This window comes from Lactuca sativa, chromosome 1 (assembly GCF_002870075.4).
Source record: "Lactuca sativa cultivar Salinas chromosome 1, Lsat_Salinas_v11, whole genome shotgun sequence".
Lineage (NCBI taxonomy): Eukaryota > Viridiplantae > Streptophyta > Magnoliopsida > Asterales > Asteraceae > Lactuca > Lactuca sativa.
In genome coordinates this window covers 12247224-12259412 of record NC_056623.2, presented here as the reverse complement: position 1 = coordinate 12259412, position 12189 = coordinate 12247224, and the positions used below count along the sequence as shown (strand labels likewise).

The 12189-nt window shown below is 34.1% G+C and overlaps 2 protein-coding genes across 4 annotated transcripts; one reads left to right on the top strand and one right to left on the bottom strand.

The window, feature by feature from the left end:
* The first annotated feature begins 641 nt into the window (after positions 1-641).
* On the top strand, positions 642-9387 carry LOC111904162 (transcriptional corepressor SEUSS). 3 transcript variants are annotated; one of them, XM_023899944.3, is made up of 11 exons: positions 642-975; positions 1494-1778; positions 1847-2920; positions 3011-3130; positions 3240-3288; positions 3388-3602; positions 3690-3758; positions 4110-4207; positions 4588-4681; positions 4762-4831; positions 7914-9387. In XM_023899944.3, the coding sequence occupies exons 3-11, from the start codon at positions 1847-1849 to the stop codon at positions 8783-8785; spliced, it is 2661 nt and encodes an 886-aa protein (XP_023755712.1). In that variant the 5' UTR covers positions 642-975; positions 1494-1778; the 3' UTR covers positions 8786-9387. The 3 variants fall into 3 exon arrangements, with proteins under 3 accessions (XP_023755712.1, XP_023755713.1, XP_023755711.1); XM_023899945.3 differs by lacking the exon at positions 1494-1778; XM_023899943.3 differs by having other exon boundaries at positions 1494-2920.
* A 1386-nt stretch (positions 9388-10773) lies between these two features.
* LOC111904161 (thioredoxin M-type, chloroplastic) lies at positions 10774-11712 on the bottom strand. Its single transcript, XM_023899942.3, has 2 exons — positions 11349-11712; positions 10774-11260 (listed from the first exon to the last, which is right to left on the bottom strand). Exons 1-2 carry the CDS (start codon positions 11575-11577, stop codon positions 10956-10958), a joined length of 534 nt encoding a protein of 177 aa, XP_023755710.1. The 5' UTR covers positions 11578-11712; the 3' UTR covers positions 10774-10955.
* Between the last annotated feature and the right edge of the window lie 477 nt (positions 11713-12189).

Below are 12189 nucleotides of genomic sequence, written 5' to 3'. Positions count from 1 at the left end.
CACTTTGATTGATTTTCCGTGATACATTTTTGCGAGCCCTATGCAAACCAATAGCCACTACATAACATCCTTTTTAATGTTAATGTGAATCAAAGATATCCTACTTTGAAAGTGAATGTTATTTTCTATGTGTGATTGGTAGTATAATCTTGCTTTTTTACGTTAACAAGCTTGAACATAATAATTAAATATTTGTATGAATTTAAATAAACAATAGTAGAAAGTCATTAGAAAATTATAAACATTACATTTCAACGTAACTATATCAACAAACATAAAAAGATAATAATATAAATTATAGAAAAGTGAAAAAGTAAATATATAATACACTATTTCTTTATTATTTATTTGAAATAGTTATTTTGAATTTAACATGTTAAATAAATGTAACGTATACTTTTCTTAATAGAAAATTATCTGTAAGTAACATATATTTGCGTAGCAATTGGTAAAGTGTGAGATTTGGGGATGAACTGGCAGGGACAAAAAAGTAATAGTTCACATAAAAAACGCGATGATGCATTATGGAATGATGATGATGATGCATCATGGTTGATGGATGGATCATGATAACACATTAAAATTCCATACATCATGCGATTGAGAGAAGAAGTGGATTTGACTTCCTTTGATGAGAGAGAGAATAGAAAGGTAAAGAATGGAATGAGGAAAATTCAATCGGATACAATTCTACTTTGACGTCCGCTAGGAGAACAACACACTCTCTCTCTACTTTCTCTCTCTAAACTTACAGCGAAGAACAGGAATTTCCTCTCATATCTCCAGAAAGAGAAAGATTGAAGACAACCTGTCACTGAAGAAGGTTGAAGCTCTATCAAAAAAAGCCCTAGAAGTCTGCACACGGAAGACTACCTATTATGTTTGTCTATGAAATAAGGAGAATAGAAGAAAAGTGAACAGTAGACAAGTGTGTCCTGGAGCAAAATTTACATCGCCACTGAATTCGTTACTCTGGTGCGTATTCTGATTATGTAGTTTCCTGAATGTCTTTTTATTATTGTTGCTTTCTTAGATTATTTTATTGAAAAGGTAAGCTGTTTTTGATTGTAACCCTAGATAATCACACTCAATTCAGTTCTGAATCGAACTTTCTTTTTATTTTCTTCGAGTCATGTTCTGAGTTGCATTTGATATGTGAAGCTTATTGTTAACTGTGTTTATTTATTTTTAATATTAGCTTAAATCGTGTTGCTATTTCTGTTAGATTTTCGTTGTTTAACTGTTTAGGTTCTCGAATGAAAGCTTATTTTAGTTATCTTATCGTTCTATTCATCGTCAATATTTAGTTTTAGCTTCTCACGTTTTCCGATTTGAACGTTACGCATATCAAGTTGTTTCTAATTTAGTTGTGTGGGGAGAATGGCGTTAAAAGAGTTAGCACGTATTTTGTGTGTTCAAAGGCTGGATACTGTTAAATGCGTACTTTACTTTTAGAAGAATATGTGTATGTTAACAGATTTACAATTATGCAGAGATCAATGAGAGAGCTCACTGAAGATTGGTACTTTCTAACTGCTAAGACAACACTAGGATGTTCAAGGCTAAACCTTATCTTGGAATTTTCAGTAATAGACTCCTGTTTGTTAACATTCAACAATATAAGCCAGTTGTCAAGATTTTCCACTCCTTTTGGTGCACAAAAAGGACTGAGGAGTGCGAACAAACTGCCAATTGCTTGATGGTTTGAATGATACCTTACATGCTTACTTGTCTGATAGCTCTCTCAGTGTGTTAGATCCTTAGGCTCAAAAAATTTTGTGAGTTGATGTCGTTTTAGGTTGTACCTGTTATTTAGAAAAGTTTTGACAGTTTTTTCTTTTGGAAGATGGTACCTCCAGGGCCACCCACTCCACTTGCTGGTGCGCAATCTGTTCCATCTTCCTTGTTGCGGTCAAATTCGGGTTTATTGGGTGGTCAAGGGGGCTCTATGCCTTCTCAATCTGGCTTTCCTTCCCTTGTTTCACCACGCACTCAGTTTAATAACATGAACATGCTTGGAAATGTGCCAAATGTATCTTCCCTCCTTCATCAATCTTATGGTAATGGAGGGCCAAGTTCAGGGATGTCCAGCTCCGGGAATACCCTCAGGGGTATAATTGACAATGGAGCCGACAATGATATTTTGTCCAACATAGGAAACGGGATGGCTTTCAACGCCCCTTCTTCATCTCTTGGTCCATCAAATATGATACACTCAAATGCACCAGGTCAAGGTCAAGTCCCTGGTCAACATTTTCCAAATTCATCCGGGAACCAGATCTTGCCAGATCAGCAACAGGGCCAACAGCGTGATCCTTCAAACATGCGACAGACTCAGCAGTCTTTGCAGCAGTATGGTGTCCCCAACAATAACCATCAACAGCAGCAGTATCAAACAAGCCAAGGCGGTTTAGGTGGTGTTGGACAGGTGAAAATGGAGCCACAGGTGGCAAATGACCAACACGGGCAAAACCCTCAACAGATGCAAGCCTTGAGAAACCTTGGTCCGGTTAAAATGGAATCACAGGTTCAGACCATGAGAAACTTACCACCTGTAAAAATGGAGCCCCAACACTCTGACCAGTCATTGTTTCTGCATCAACAGCAACAGCAGCAACAACAGCAGCAGCAGCAACAACAACAGCAGCAACAACAGCAACAGCTGCTTCACATGTCCAGGCAATCTCCTCAGGCTTCTGCTGCACAAATGAATATGTTGCAGCAACAAAGATACTTGCAGCTACAACATCAACAACAACAGCAGCTTTTAAAGAGTATTCCTCAGCAACGCTCCTCAATTCAACCACAGTTTCAACAACAAAATTTAGCAATGAGGTCAGCTGCAAAACCTGTGTATGAACCAGGAATGTGTGCAAGGCGGCTGACTCACTACATGTATCAGCAACAACATAGGCCTGAAGTAAGACTTGCATAATTAAAAAACACATTAGTAGACTAAGCTAAAGTTTGGACTGTTTTAATGTGGTGTTTATTCTTTATTCTTTTGCAGGACAACAACATTGAGTTTTGGAGAAAATTTGTTGCTGAATACTTTGCACCTAATGCTCGGAAGAAATGGTGTGTTTCTTTGTACGGAAATGGACGTCATACTACTGGAGTTTTTCCTCAGGTGAGTTGCTACTTGCTAGAGAAAAACTTTTGGCTGTATATCAGCTATGTCAGAGACTCGATAAATATCAGCAATATTTGGTTTTTAAGATAGCTTTATGATCATGCAGGATGTATGGCACTGTGAGATATGCAATAAGAAACCAGGGCGTGGCTTTGGTATGTGTTTTTTGTTTTCCATCCCCAAGTATTTTTGCCTATTAGTTTTACAGTTGCTTTGTGTCTTTAGCTAATTAATATGTGTGAATGTATTTTCAGAGGCTACTGTGGAAGTTCTTCCCAGGCTTTTCAAAATAAAGTATGAAAGTGGGACACTGGAGGAGCTTCTTTATGTTGATATGCCTCGAGAGTATCAGAATTCTTCGGGTCAAATTGTCCTGGACTATGCAAAAGCCATACAAGAAAGTGTTTTTGAGCAACTGCGGGTTGTCCGTGATGGTCAACTACGGATTGTCTTCTCTGCAGATTTGAAGGTTATCATTTATGTTTGATATTTGTGTCATAAATAGGTGGATTTTGCTTGAGTACATGTTTGCTAACTCATTTTCTGCAACATGCAGATATGTTCTTGGGAATTCTGTGCTCGGCGCCATGAAGAGCTTATTCCTAGGAGATTGCTGATACCACAGGTACTGATAATAATTTTTTTTGGAAAAAAATGCAAGAAACAACAATGAACTCTACTACAGATTTATTATTATAGCATTGTACTTTCATATCTTCTTATTGCAGCACTGTAATTCAAAAAATATAGTTTCTTTTAGTTATCATATTGCTATAATGGGTAGATTTGTCAAATTACGATGCCCTAATAAGAAATAATTTAACAGTAAAGTTGGAAGTACAATGCTATAGTAAACATAAAATATGTATTGCTGTTTTGTTGATATATTTGAGTATATATTTGTTAACGTTTGATAATACACACAAATAAGTTAATCTCTTGATAGTCATACTAAGCTGTTGACTTTCTTTTACAGGTTAGTCAACTTGGTAATGCAGCTCAGAAATACCAGGCTTCAACTCAAAGTGCTTCATCAAGTTTATCTGTACCAGAATTGCAGAACAATTGTAATATGTAAGTCTCAAACTAGGTTTTTACCTTTAATGTTTTGCTGGTTTCCATATCATATATTTCACTGTAATATGTTCCTATTATGTTCTTTATTGTCCCTCCACATATCACACACGAACACACATCTTTTTGCTTTCTATTTACAGTTTTATAAGTTCTATTTGACAACACAATCATTTGGAAGACTACCGGTTTACAATAATAAAGTTATATCTTTAAACAAAAAGTAGTATATTAATCATTGCTGGTAATTATTGTTGCAACTTTGTAAGATTTTTACTTTAAAAGTAGCTGGCATGCATTTAGATTTTTACCTCTAAATACATACTTACCTTTGAATTAGTTTGTTAGAGTCAAGATTTTTAAAATTTATAATCTTGCAGGTTTGTTGCTTCGGCTCGTCAATTGGCGAAAGCATTGGAAGTTCCATTAGTTAATGATTTAGGGTATACAAAGAGATACGTCCGATGCCTTCAGGTAATCTTTTTTACAATTGGTTTCTACCTTTTACTTTGTTCCTTCTTGTACTTGCTACATAATGCTGGCTTTTTCTGCAGATATCAGAAGTGGTGAATAGCATGAAGGATTTGATTGATTACAGCCGAGAAACTAGGACTGGGCCTATGGGTAAGCTTGTTAAATTTGTTTTACTCAAAGGTCAATAATGTTTTAATTTGCACACTTGTATCGTATTTAGTAACTGTCTAGATATTGTTAAAAATATATTAACTGATCCAATAAATCGAGTTATTTACGACTGGATCGATTAAAACCATCTAGATTAGATCCATTTAAACACAAAACATCAATAAAGACACTAAGTAATTTTGTATCATACAAATCTCTAGAGCAACTCAATTATTTGGATAAAACCTATATTTTCTCAGGACACTCGTATTGCACAATTGATGGCTAGCTTTTTACCCATGTGGTTTTTGGGTTTATTTACTTTTAAAGTAATTTATTGTAAAGAAATTTCCAAAAACATTACACAGTTATGCTATACTAACATAATCAAAATCTACTTTGTTATCTATTTCAATCCAATAAGATACATCAAACTTTACTCTAGCATGTTAAATTTTGTAACTTCGGCACTATTAAATACCTACAATTGCAATTTCTTTTTACAGATTTTTGTATATTTTTATACTATATTATATAAGTTAAGAACCAATAGTAAATATTGATAATTTGGTGCATATAGTAGTTCATAATTTATCAAATAAATAAAATTTTCCGTTATCTTGTTGTGTGTTTGTATATATGTATATATATGTACACACACACACACACACACACATATATATATATATGTGTGTGTGTGTGTGTGTGTGAGTGTGTGTGTGTACATATACACATTGGCTCTCGTTAAACGACTCATTTTTTTAGTTATTAATGTTCTCATCCTCTTTTTTCATCATCAACAATCTAGTTTGCAGTCTATATCTTTATACATGAAATCCAGTATTACATAATTCATCTTGGGATGCTAAAGCTTAAACAGCATTGTTGAAGGTTAATCGTATGTTTTGCTATGCATAGTAATAGAAAATGTAACGAATAAATAGCAAAAACGTTGAAATATAATGTAATAACAAATAAAGTTTGTGAAACATTTACGACCGACTTAATAAACACAATCACATTATTTGGAATATAGATGTAAACAAATTAAAATACCAAACACAATGAATTTAATAAATATCTTACCTAGAGATAACTAACATCAGTTTTTTTATTCCTGAATTATCTTAAAACTTATATAATGAGTTTAGTAGATTACATGGCCTTCTTACGCAAACTATAATGCATTTAAGCTATGAAAAACAAAGAATACGACGGACAAAATACTCTTACTATTGTACAACAAAATATTTAATAATATTCTCTAAAAACTAAAATCAATATTAAAATATATCATTAAACCAAACATAAAATTAATAATATATCAGAAAAGGAAGCGTTTTAAAAAATATTTTATTTGTTTACGAAACCGGGTTGTTAACATATAGATTTATATGACAAAATAAACATATGTGAACACAAAACCACTCACGCGATGTTTTTCTTTCTCTTCGTTACTCATCAAAGTTGATCATATCTTTTTGTCAACATAAGATGATTAACTCTGCTTGGCTTCATTTATAAATGCAGTACACGTTACAACAACAAAAAATCATAGTTTTTCTATTTGGTCTAGCCAGACATAATAGTAATACGATTTTATAAAACAAATATCATAGTTTATAGTAATAAAAAACATACATAATATCAACCAAAAGTATATTTTTATCAACTTCTCTTCATCCTAAGACCCTTAAACTATTGTTTTGAGCAATATCATCTCTTCCCTTATGAAATAGTAGAAAGTAATTCAAAAAGAGTTAATCTTGTATACCGTATAACTTATTAAGATGTAAAAATGTAGCCAAATTACTTGCATATAAACATGAATGATTTACTATGATAATCAAGTTATAGAAAAATGACCTTTTTTTTTTTTTTTTTTTTTTCTCATGTGATGCTTTACATGGACTTGACTTTGTTTACTTTCTTTATTCTAACTGCATTCTTCTTTAACAAATGTATGAAACTTCTTTCAGCTGCATAATTCATTATAATGTCTTTCAGCTGCATAATTAATATTGTTAGGTGTAACTCTTTCTGTTATGAAACATTAAATAAAAATACAATTTTACAAAAAAATTCTACATTGCAATATGTTTTTGCTTTCTCATTGTTTCATGTTTTCATAATTTAAAAAATTTAGGCCTCACATTCAGTTCATGCAGAGTAAAACATTAAGTGCATGAAGAACATACCATTGTCATTTTCTGCAACAAACTTCTGAAATTTTCTGTTGAAATCTGCTATACAGTAAAGGGCAAATTACATAAAAGTCATTATATGTTGGGCACTTATCTGGTTTAATCACTGTGAATCAGTTTATTCTAATAAAGCCATCCAATTTTGATGCTTTTGTGACCACTAATTACACCTTTTATAGCGGGTTCCAGATTTTTTTTATTTTATTTATTATTTATATTTTTTTGCTTATGTCACTTTTAATGAAAACCAAAATGTAGCGGCTTTTATGTATTTTGCTATTCTTTTTAAAAGTGACGTAAGCAAATTAGCCTGGAAACCTGATATAGAAGGTCACATAATCGATTTGAAAAAAGTGTCCAAATTGGGTGGTTTTATTGGAAGAAATAGATTTTGCAAGCGGTGCAACCGAAAGTGTCCAAAATATAGTGGCTTTTATGCAATTAAATGGACATATAGATGAGTAATTTGAAATCTATTTTTCTTTCATACATACTTGTAGAGGTTTATGTTATGCAATTGATCACATAATACAATATGATGGAGCAAAATGATCTCTATGCAACAAAGTGGAAAACATTAGAATCATTGTTTATGAATAAAACATACATAGGATTAATGATAATTTTTCTCGTTTATTTTTTCTGGATTTTGTGTATCTGAACACTTATGATAATATGTATGAACATATACCACTGCTTATCCTTTTAAATTTATGTTTTTAACCTTGTAGTTGCATAAATTAGTAATTACCAGGTACTCCCTTTGAATTATATTAATAAATTTCACATATATATATATATATATATATATATATATATATATATATATATATATATATATATATATATATTTATTTATTTGTTATTTTCCTTGACAGAGAGCTTAGCGAAATTTCCTAGAAGGACATCTTCAACAAGTTCGTTTCACAATCAATCCCAACAACCGGAAGAACAACAAAAGCAACAAATGCATCAACAGCAGCAGCTTCAAACAACATCAAACAACGAAACATCTGCTATGCATATCACATCCACTAATGGCATGCCAAGTGTAAATAACTCTAACTCGGCACCCCCAACTCCTTCCAACAGCACCATTGCCGGCCTCCTCCATCAGAACTCCATGAACTCCCGCCACCAAAATCCATACGCCGCCGCCGGCGGAATCCAGATTCCCTCCCCTGGATCCTCCAGTACAGTACCACCGCCACCTAACCCTAACCCTAACCCTTCTCCTTCCCCTTTCCAGTCTCCAACAGCATCCCTTTCTAACAGCGCAATGGCGGTGTCGGTCCCTGATGCCGATGCCAATGACTCGCAAAGCTCGGTCCAGAAAATAATACAGGAAATGATGATGTCATCACAACTGGGTGGTGGTAATGATTCCGGTCTTGTCGGGAATGGGAATGGGAATGGGAATGGGAATGTGAACAGCATCATTACGAGCGGTGGAATTGGGGGGATGGGTGGTCATCAAGCGGGTATGATGAACGGAATGCGAGCTGCCATGGGAGGTCATAATTCTTTGAGTATGAACGGAAGGGTAGCAATGTCAATGGCAGCTAGAGACCAGATGATGAACCATCAACATCAGCAGCATCAGCATCAGCATCAGCATCAGCATCAACATCAACAACATCAACATCAACAGCATCAGCAGCAACAGGATCTGGGGAGCCAATTGCTTAACGGTCTTGGAGCTGTGAATGGGTTCAATAATTTACCTTTTGACTGGAAACCATCTCCATAAAAAGGCAACATTGTTCAAACTATTCTATAAAATGCAGTGGGAGATTTTTAAATGAAAAAAGGTACACTGGCATAGTGGCATGCATGATGATGATGATGATGATGGTGGTGGAGGATGGTCATGGGGGTGGGATACAATATATATTATATATATATTTAGGGACTGGACAAAAAGAAATGAAAGGAAAGAAAGTAAAGTAAGTTGGTGTCCTGCATTGTACTACTAATTCCAGAGATGAAAGGAAAGATATAGCATGATGGGAGTCGGTTCTATTTTTCATTTTGCTTTTTTTGTTTCTGGTTTATGATTTTTGTTTTTTTTTTCTTCTTTGCATGGGAATGGTTTTTTTTTTCTTAAAATGTTGGTTGATTTTGTTGGGACTTGGGATACCTTTTAATGATTGGAAGTGGGGTATGGCGCCCCTAAAGTAATGTTGTTGACAAGGAAAAAGGGAAGTATCAGCAGGTGGGGGATGTTCTGCCCGATACACTCTTTGTAGTAGTATGATGTCTGAGTGCTATATCTCTTTCTCCACTAGAAGTGAGTGTATATATTCTATGGAATGTTGGAGCAGTTTAATCTAGAATTTAGTATTTTTCTTCTTTTCTTGCTTCATACTCCATTTTACTTGATTCATAGTCATACTACTCCCTTTGTAGCCAAGGATTCTCTTATTATGTTTGTTACCACAGGACCCAACATGATTGATTTATATACCGCATTTGACATGAATTGAATTGAGATTTTAGATTGGATTTTTCTTTGTTCCATCCAAAGGCTTGTTTTCAATCTCTGTCTGTCTATACCAAAGTTATGAATCCACTCATCCTAATCATCAAAAAAGCGATCAGACTGTACTATTGTCTGTGTCCTGTGTAACAAACAAAGATGGTTTTTTGTTTGCTTTGGGGTGTCGTTTACGGAGACAAGCACTAAACCAGTGTCATCTTACATGAATAGTTTATTAGGTTTGTGTATGACTAGATCTCAACACAATGGTAAAGGAGGTGGAGGGGGCTAAATAATTCACTCATATCTATCATAGAGTGTTTGGGACTCGTTGGTCTGAAAAAAGTAAGCTACAACAAATCACGGCACATTCAAGTGTATTGAATATGTTTAATATGCTGTCGAACAAAAAGTAATATTATTTATTATGTGGGGCCGTGGCCTACATGTTGCCACCTCAAATGCTATTATTTTATTGGTAATCCAATTAAGAACTTTAATTGACATTGGGTCATAACGCAGAAAGGTGTTGAATACCACAATATTGTAAATATGATAGGATAGGTACGTAAATAATTAAATAATAAGTAAATAAAACTAGTTAAACCACTAAGTCTCTTCATGAAATCACACCACCAGGTAACATATTAGACAAAGAAGATTTAATAGAAAAAAGAAAAAAAAAACATTTTTTTAACCTTGCAATCTCTAACGAATCAAATGGCTAAGGCAAATGAGTTTTTTTAATTAATAAATGAAGAAAAACATTTCTTGCAACCACTCACCAACCAAATGGTTGTGTCCAATTTGGTTCATCAAAAAGGGTGTCTTTTGTCAAACAATCATTGATTATTCCTTTTGGTACTTTTTAAACGATTATCTAAATTGTAAAATTTATTTTGGGCGTATTTGACAAAACTAATTGTAGCGGATAGTGAGTATCAGATAGCTGTTAGCGTTTTGCTAAGCGATAACTTTTAGATCTGGAACATTTTGTTTAAACTAAACGTTAAAAGCTTATAATATCAAATGAGATTTTTTGTTCAAAACAAAATGTTTTGTAAAACGTAGAAGCTACAAGCTCCCAAATGTTTCGGGCCAAACACATCTTTTATCATCTATATATTAAAAACTAAAATGTTGGTTATTATTCTTATATATAATAAAAAAAAGTTTTAAAAATAAATAAATTGTTTGTTTACTTCTTAAACAAAAATAGTTTTAATAAAAATTTGGAATAACTGTTCTTTGTGTCGGTGTAAGGAGAGAAATCATATTTTTTTCGACAAAAGTTGGATAAAAATATTAAATATGTATCAATGTACAATTATACACAACTCCTACAATATATTTTCACCTAACGTACAGAAGGGATGAAGGGATAAACGAAACGTGAAAGCATTGTTTGAAGGCAATAGGTAAATGACAGGTGATCATTCTATTAGGTATAGCTGTGTAAAGTGGCAGAAATGGTGGATTTAGGGACAACACCAATAAGAGTTTCTTGTTCCTCTCCATTTTTGAAGAAGAGGAGAGTTGGGATGGTTTTAATTCCATATTGTGTTGCTACGTTTGGGTAGTCGTCGGTGTTGATCCTGTAACACAAAGCCTTGCCGACGTATTCTCTTGCCACTTCATCAACCACCGGCGATATCATCTCACGCTCTGGTGCCCAGAACTCCACCATCACTGCCATATCAGCTGCTACCACCAATTCAGTCCACGTGCACCCTGTTACTACTTCAACTACAAATCCATAAACACACACAAATCACTTAATTCCCCCATGTTTCTCGTTGGTACTAACTTCAAATCCAAAGATAGAAAATTGGACCTTGATTTACAGCAGATTTGCAGACGACGGGTGAACGGGTTCTGTGGTTGAAAGTGAGGGCAGAAGATGAAGACGTTATAATCGAAGCTTTCATCGGAGGTTTCAATATTTGGGTGAAACAACCATAGGGGTTATCCATGGAAATGAAACGACGATGGTTGTGTCGTTGAAGGGACACGGTGGCTCTAGGCGCAAGCGCAACCATCTGGAAACACTTCTCCGCTGACATCGCCGTTCTGTTATCGTATTCTGGAGCTTTTGTGGTTCCCCTTTCATATAATGATTTGCCATTAATTATTTGTTATCATTTTTGTTATTTTGGCGTTTTATTCCTTTAACAAAAAAACCCAATATTTTTTTTAATGGTTAGATACGTATTTACGCATCGCATAACATCTTTTAGCAAATCTCGTTCCTTCTTGAATCAACCATTTGTGATTCGTGATATTACTTTGTTGGGTTTTGTCCATACAAACTTTATGAATTCCAGTCGAAAACATATACACTAAAAATTGATGACGTATTGTCGATTCAAAACTCATTAAGACATTAACATTCTAGAAACTTTATGAATTCCAGTCGACAACATATACACTAAAAGTTGAATCAACCATTTGTGATTCGTGACATTACTGTTGCCTTCTTTGATGATCCACATCAATATGAACCCACACATTGAAATTTACCAATAATAGTACGGATGAAAATGAATCATTTTGTTATTTCCTCCCAAATCGGAAAGAAAGTTAGGAGGGAAAGTGAACCTTTCATTTCCTTCCACTTTTTTCCTTTAATGAAACTCGGGAACACAAATTTCTTTTATTTTTTCTCATTTCCACCC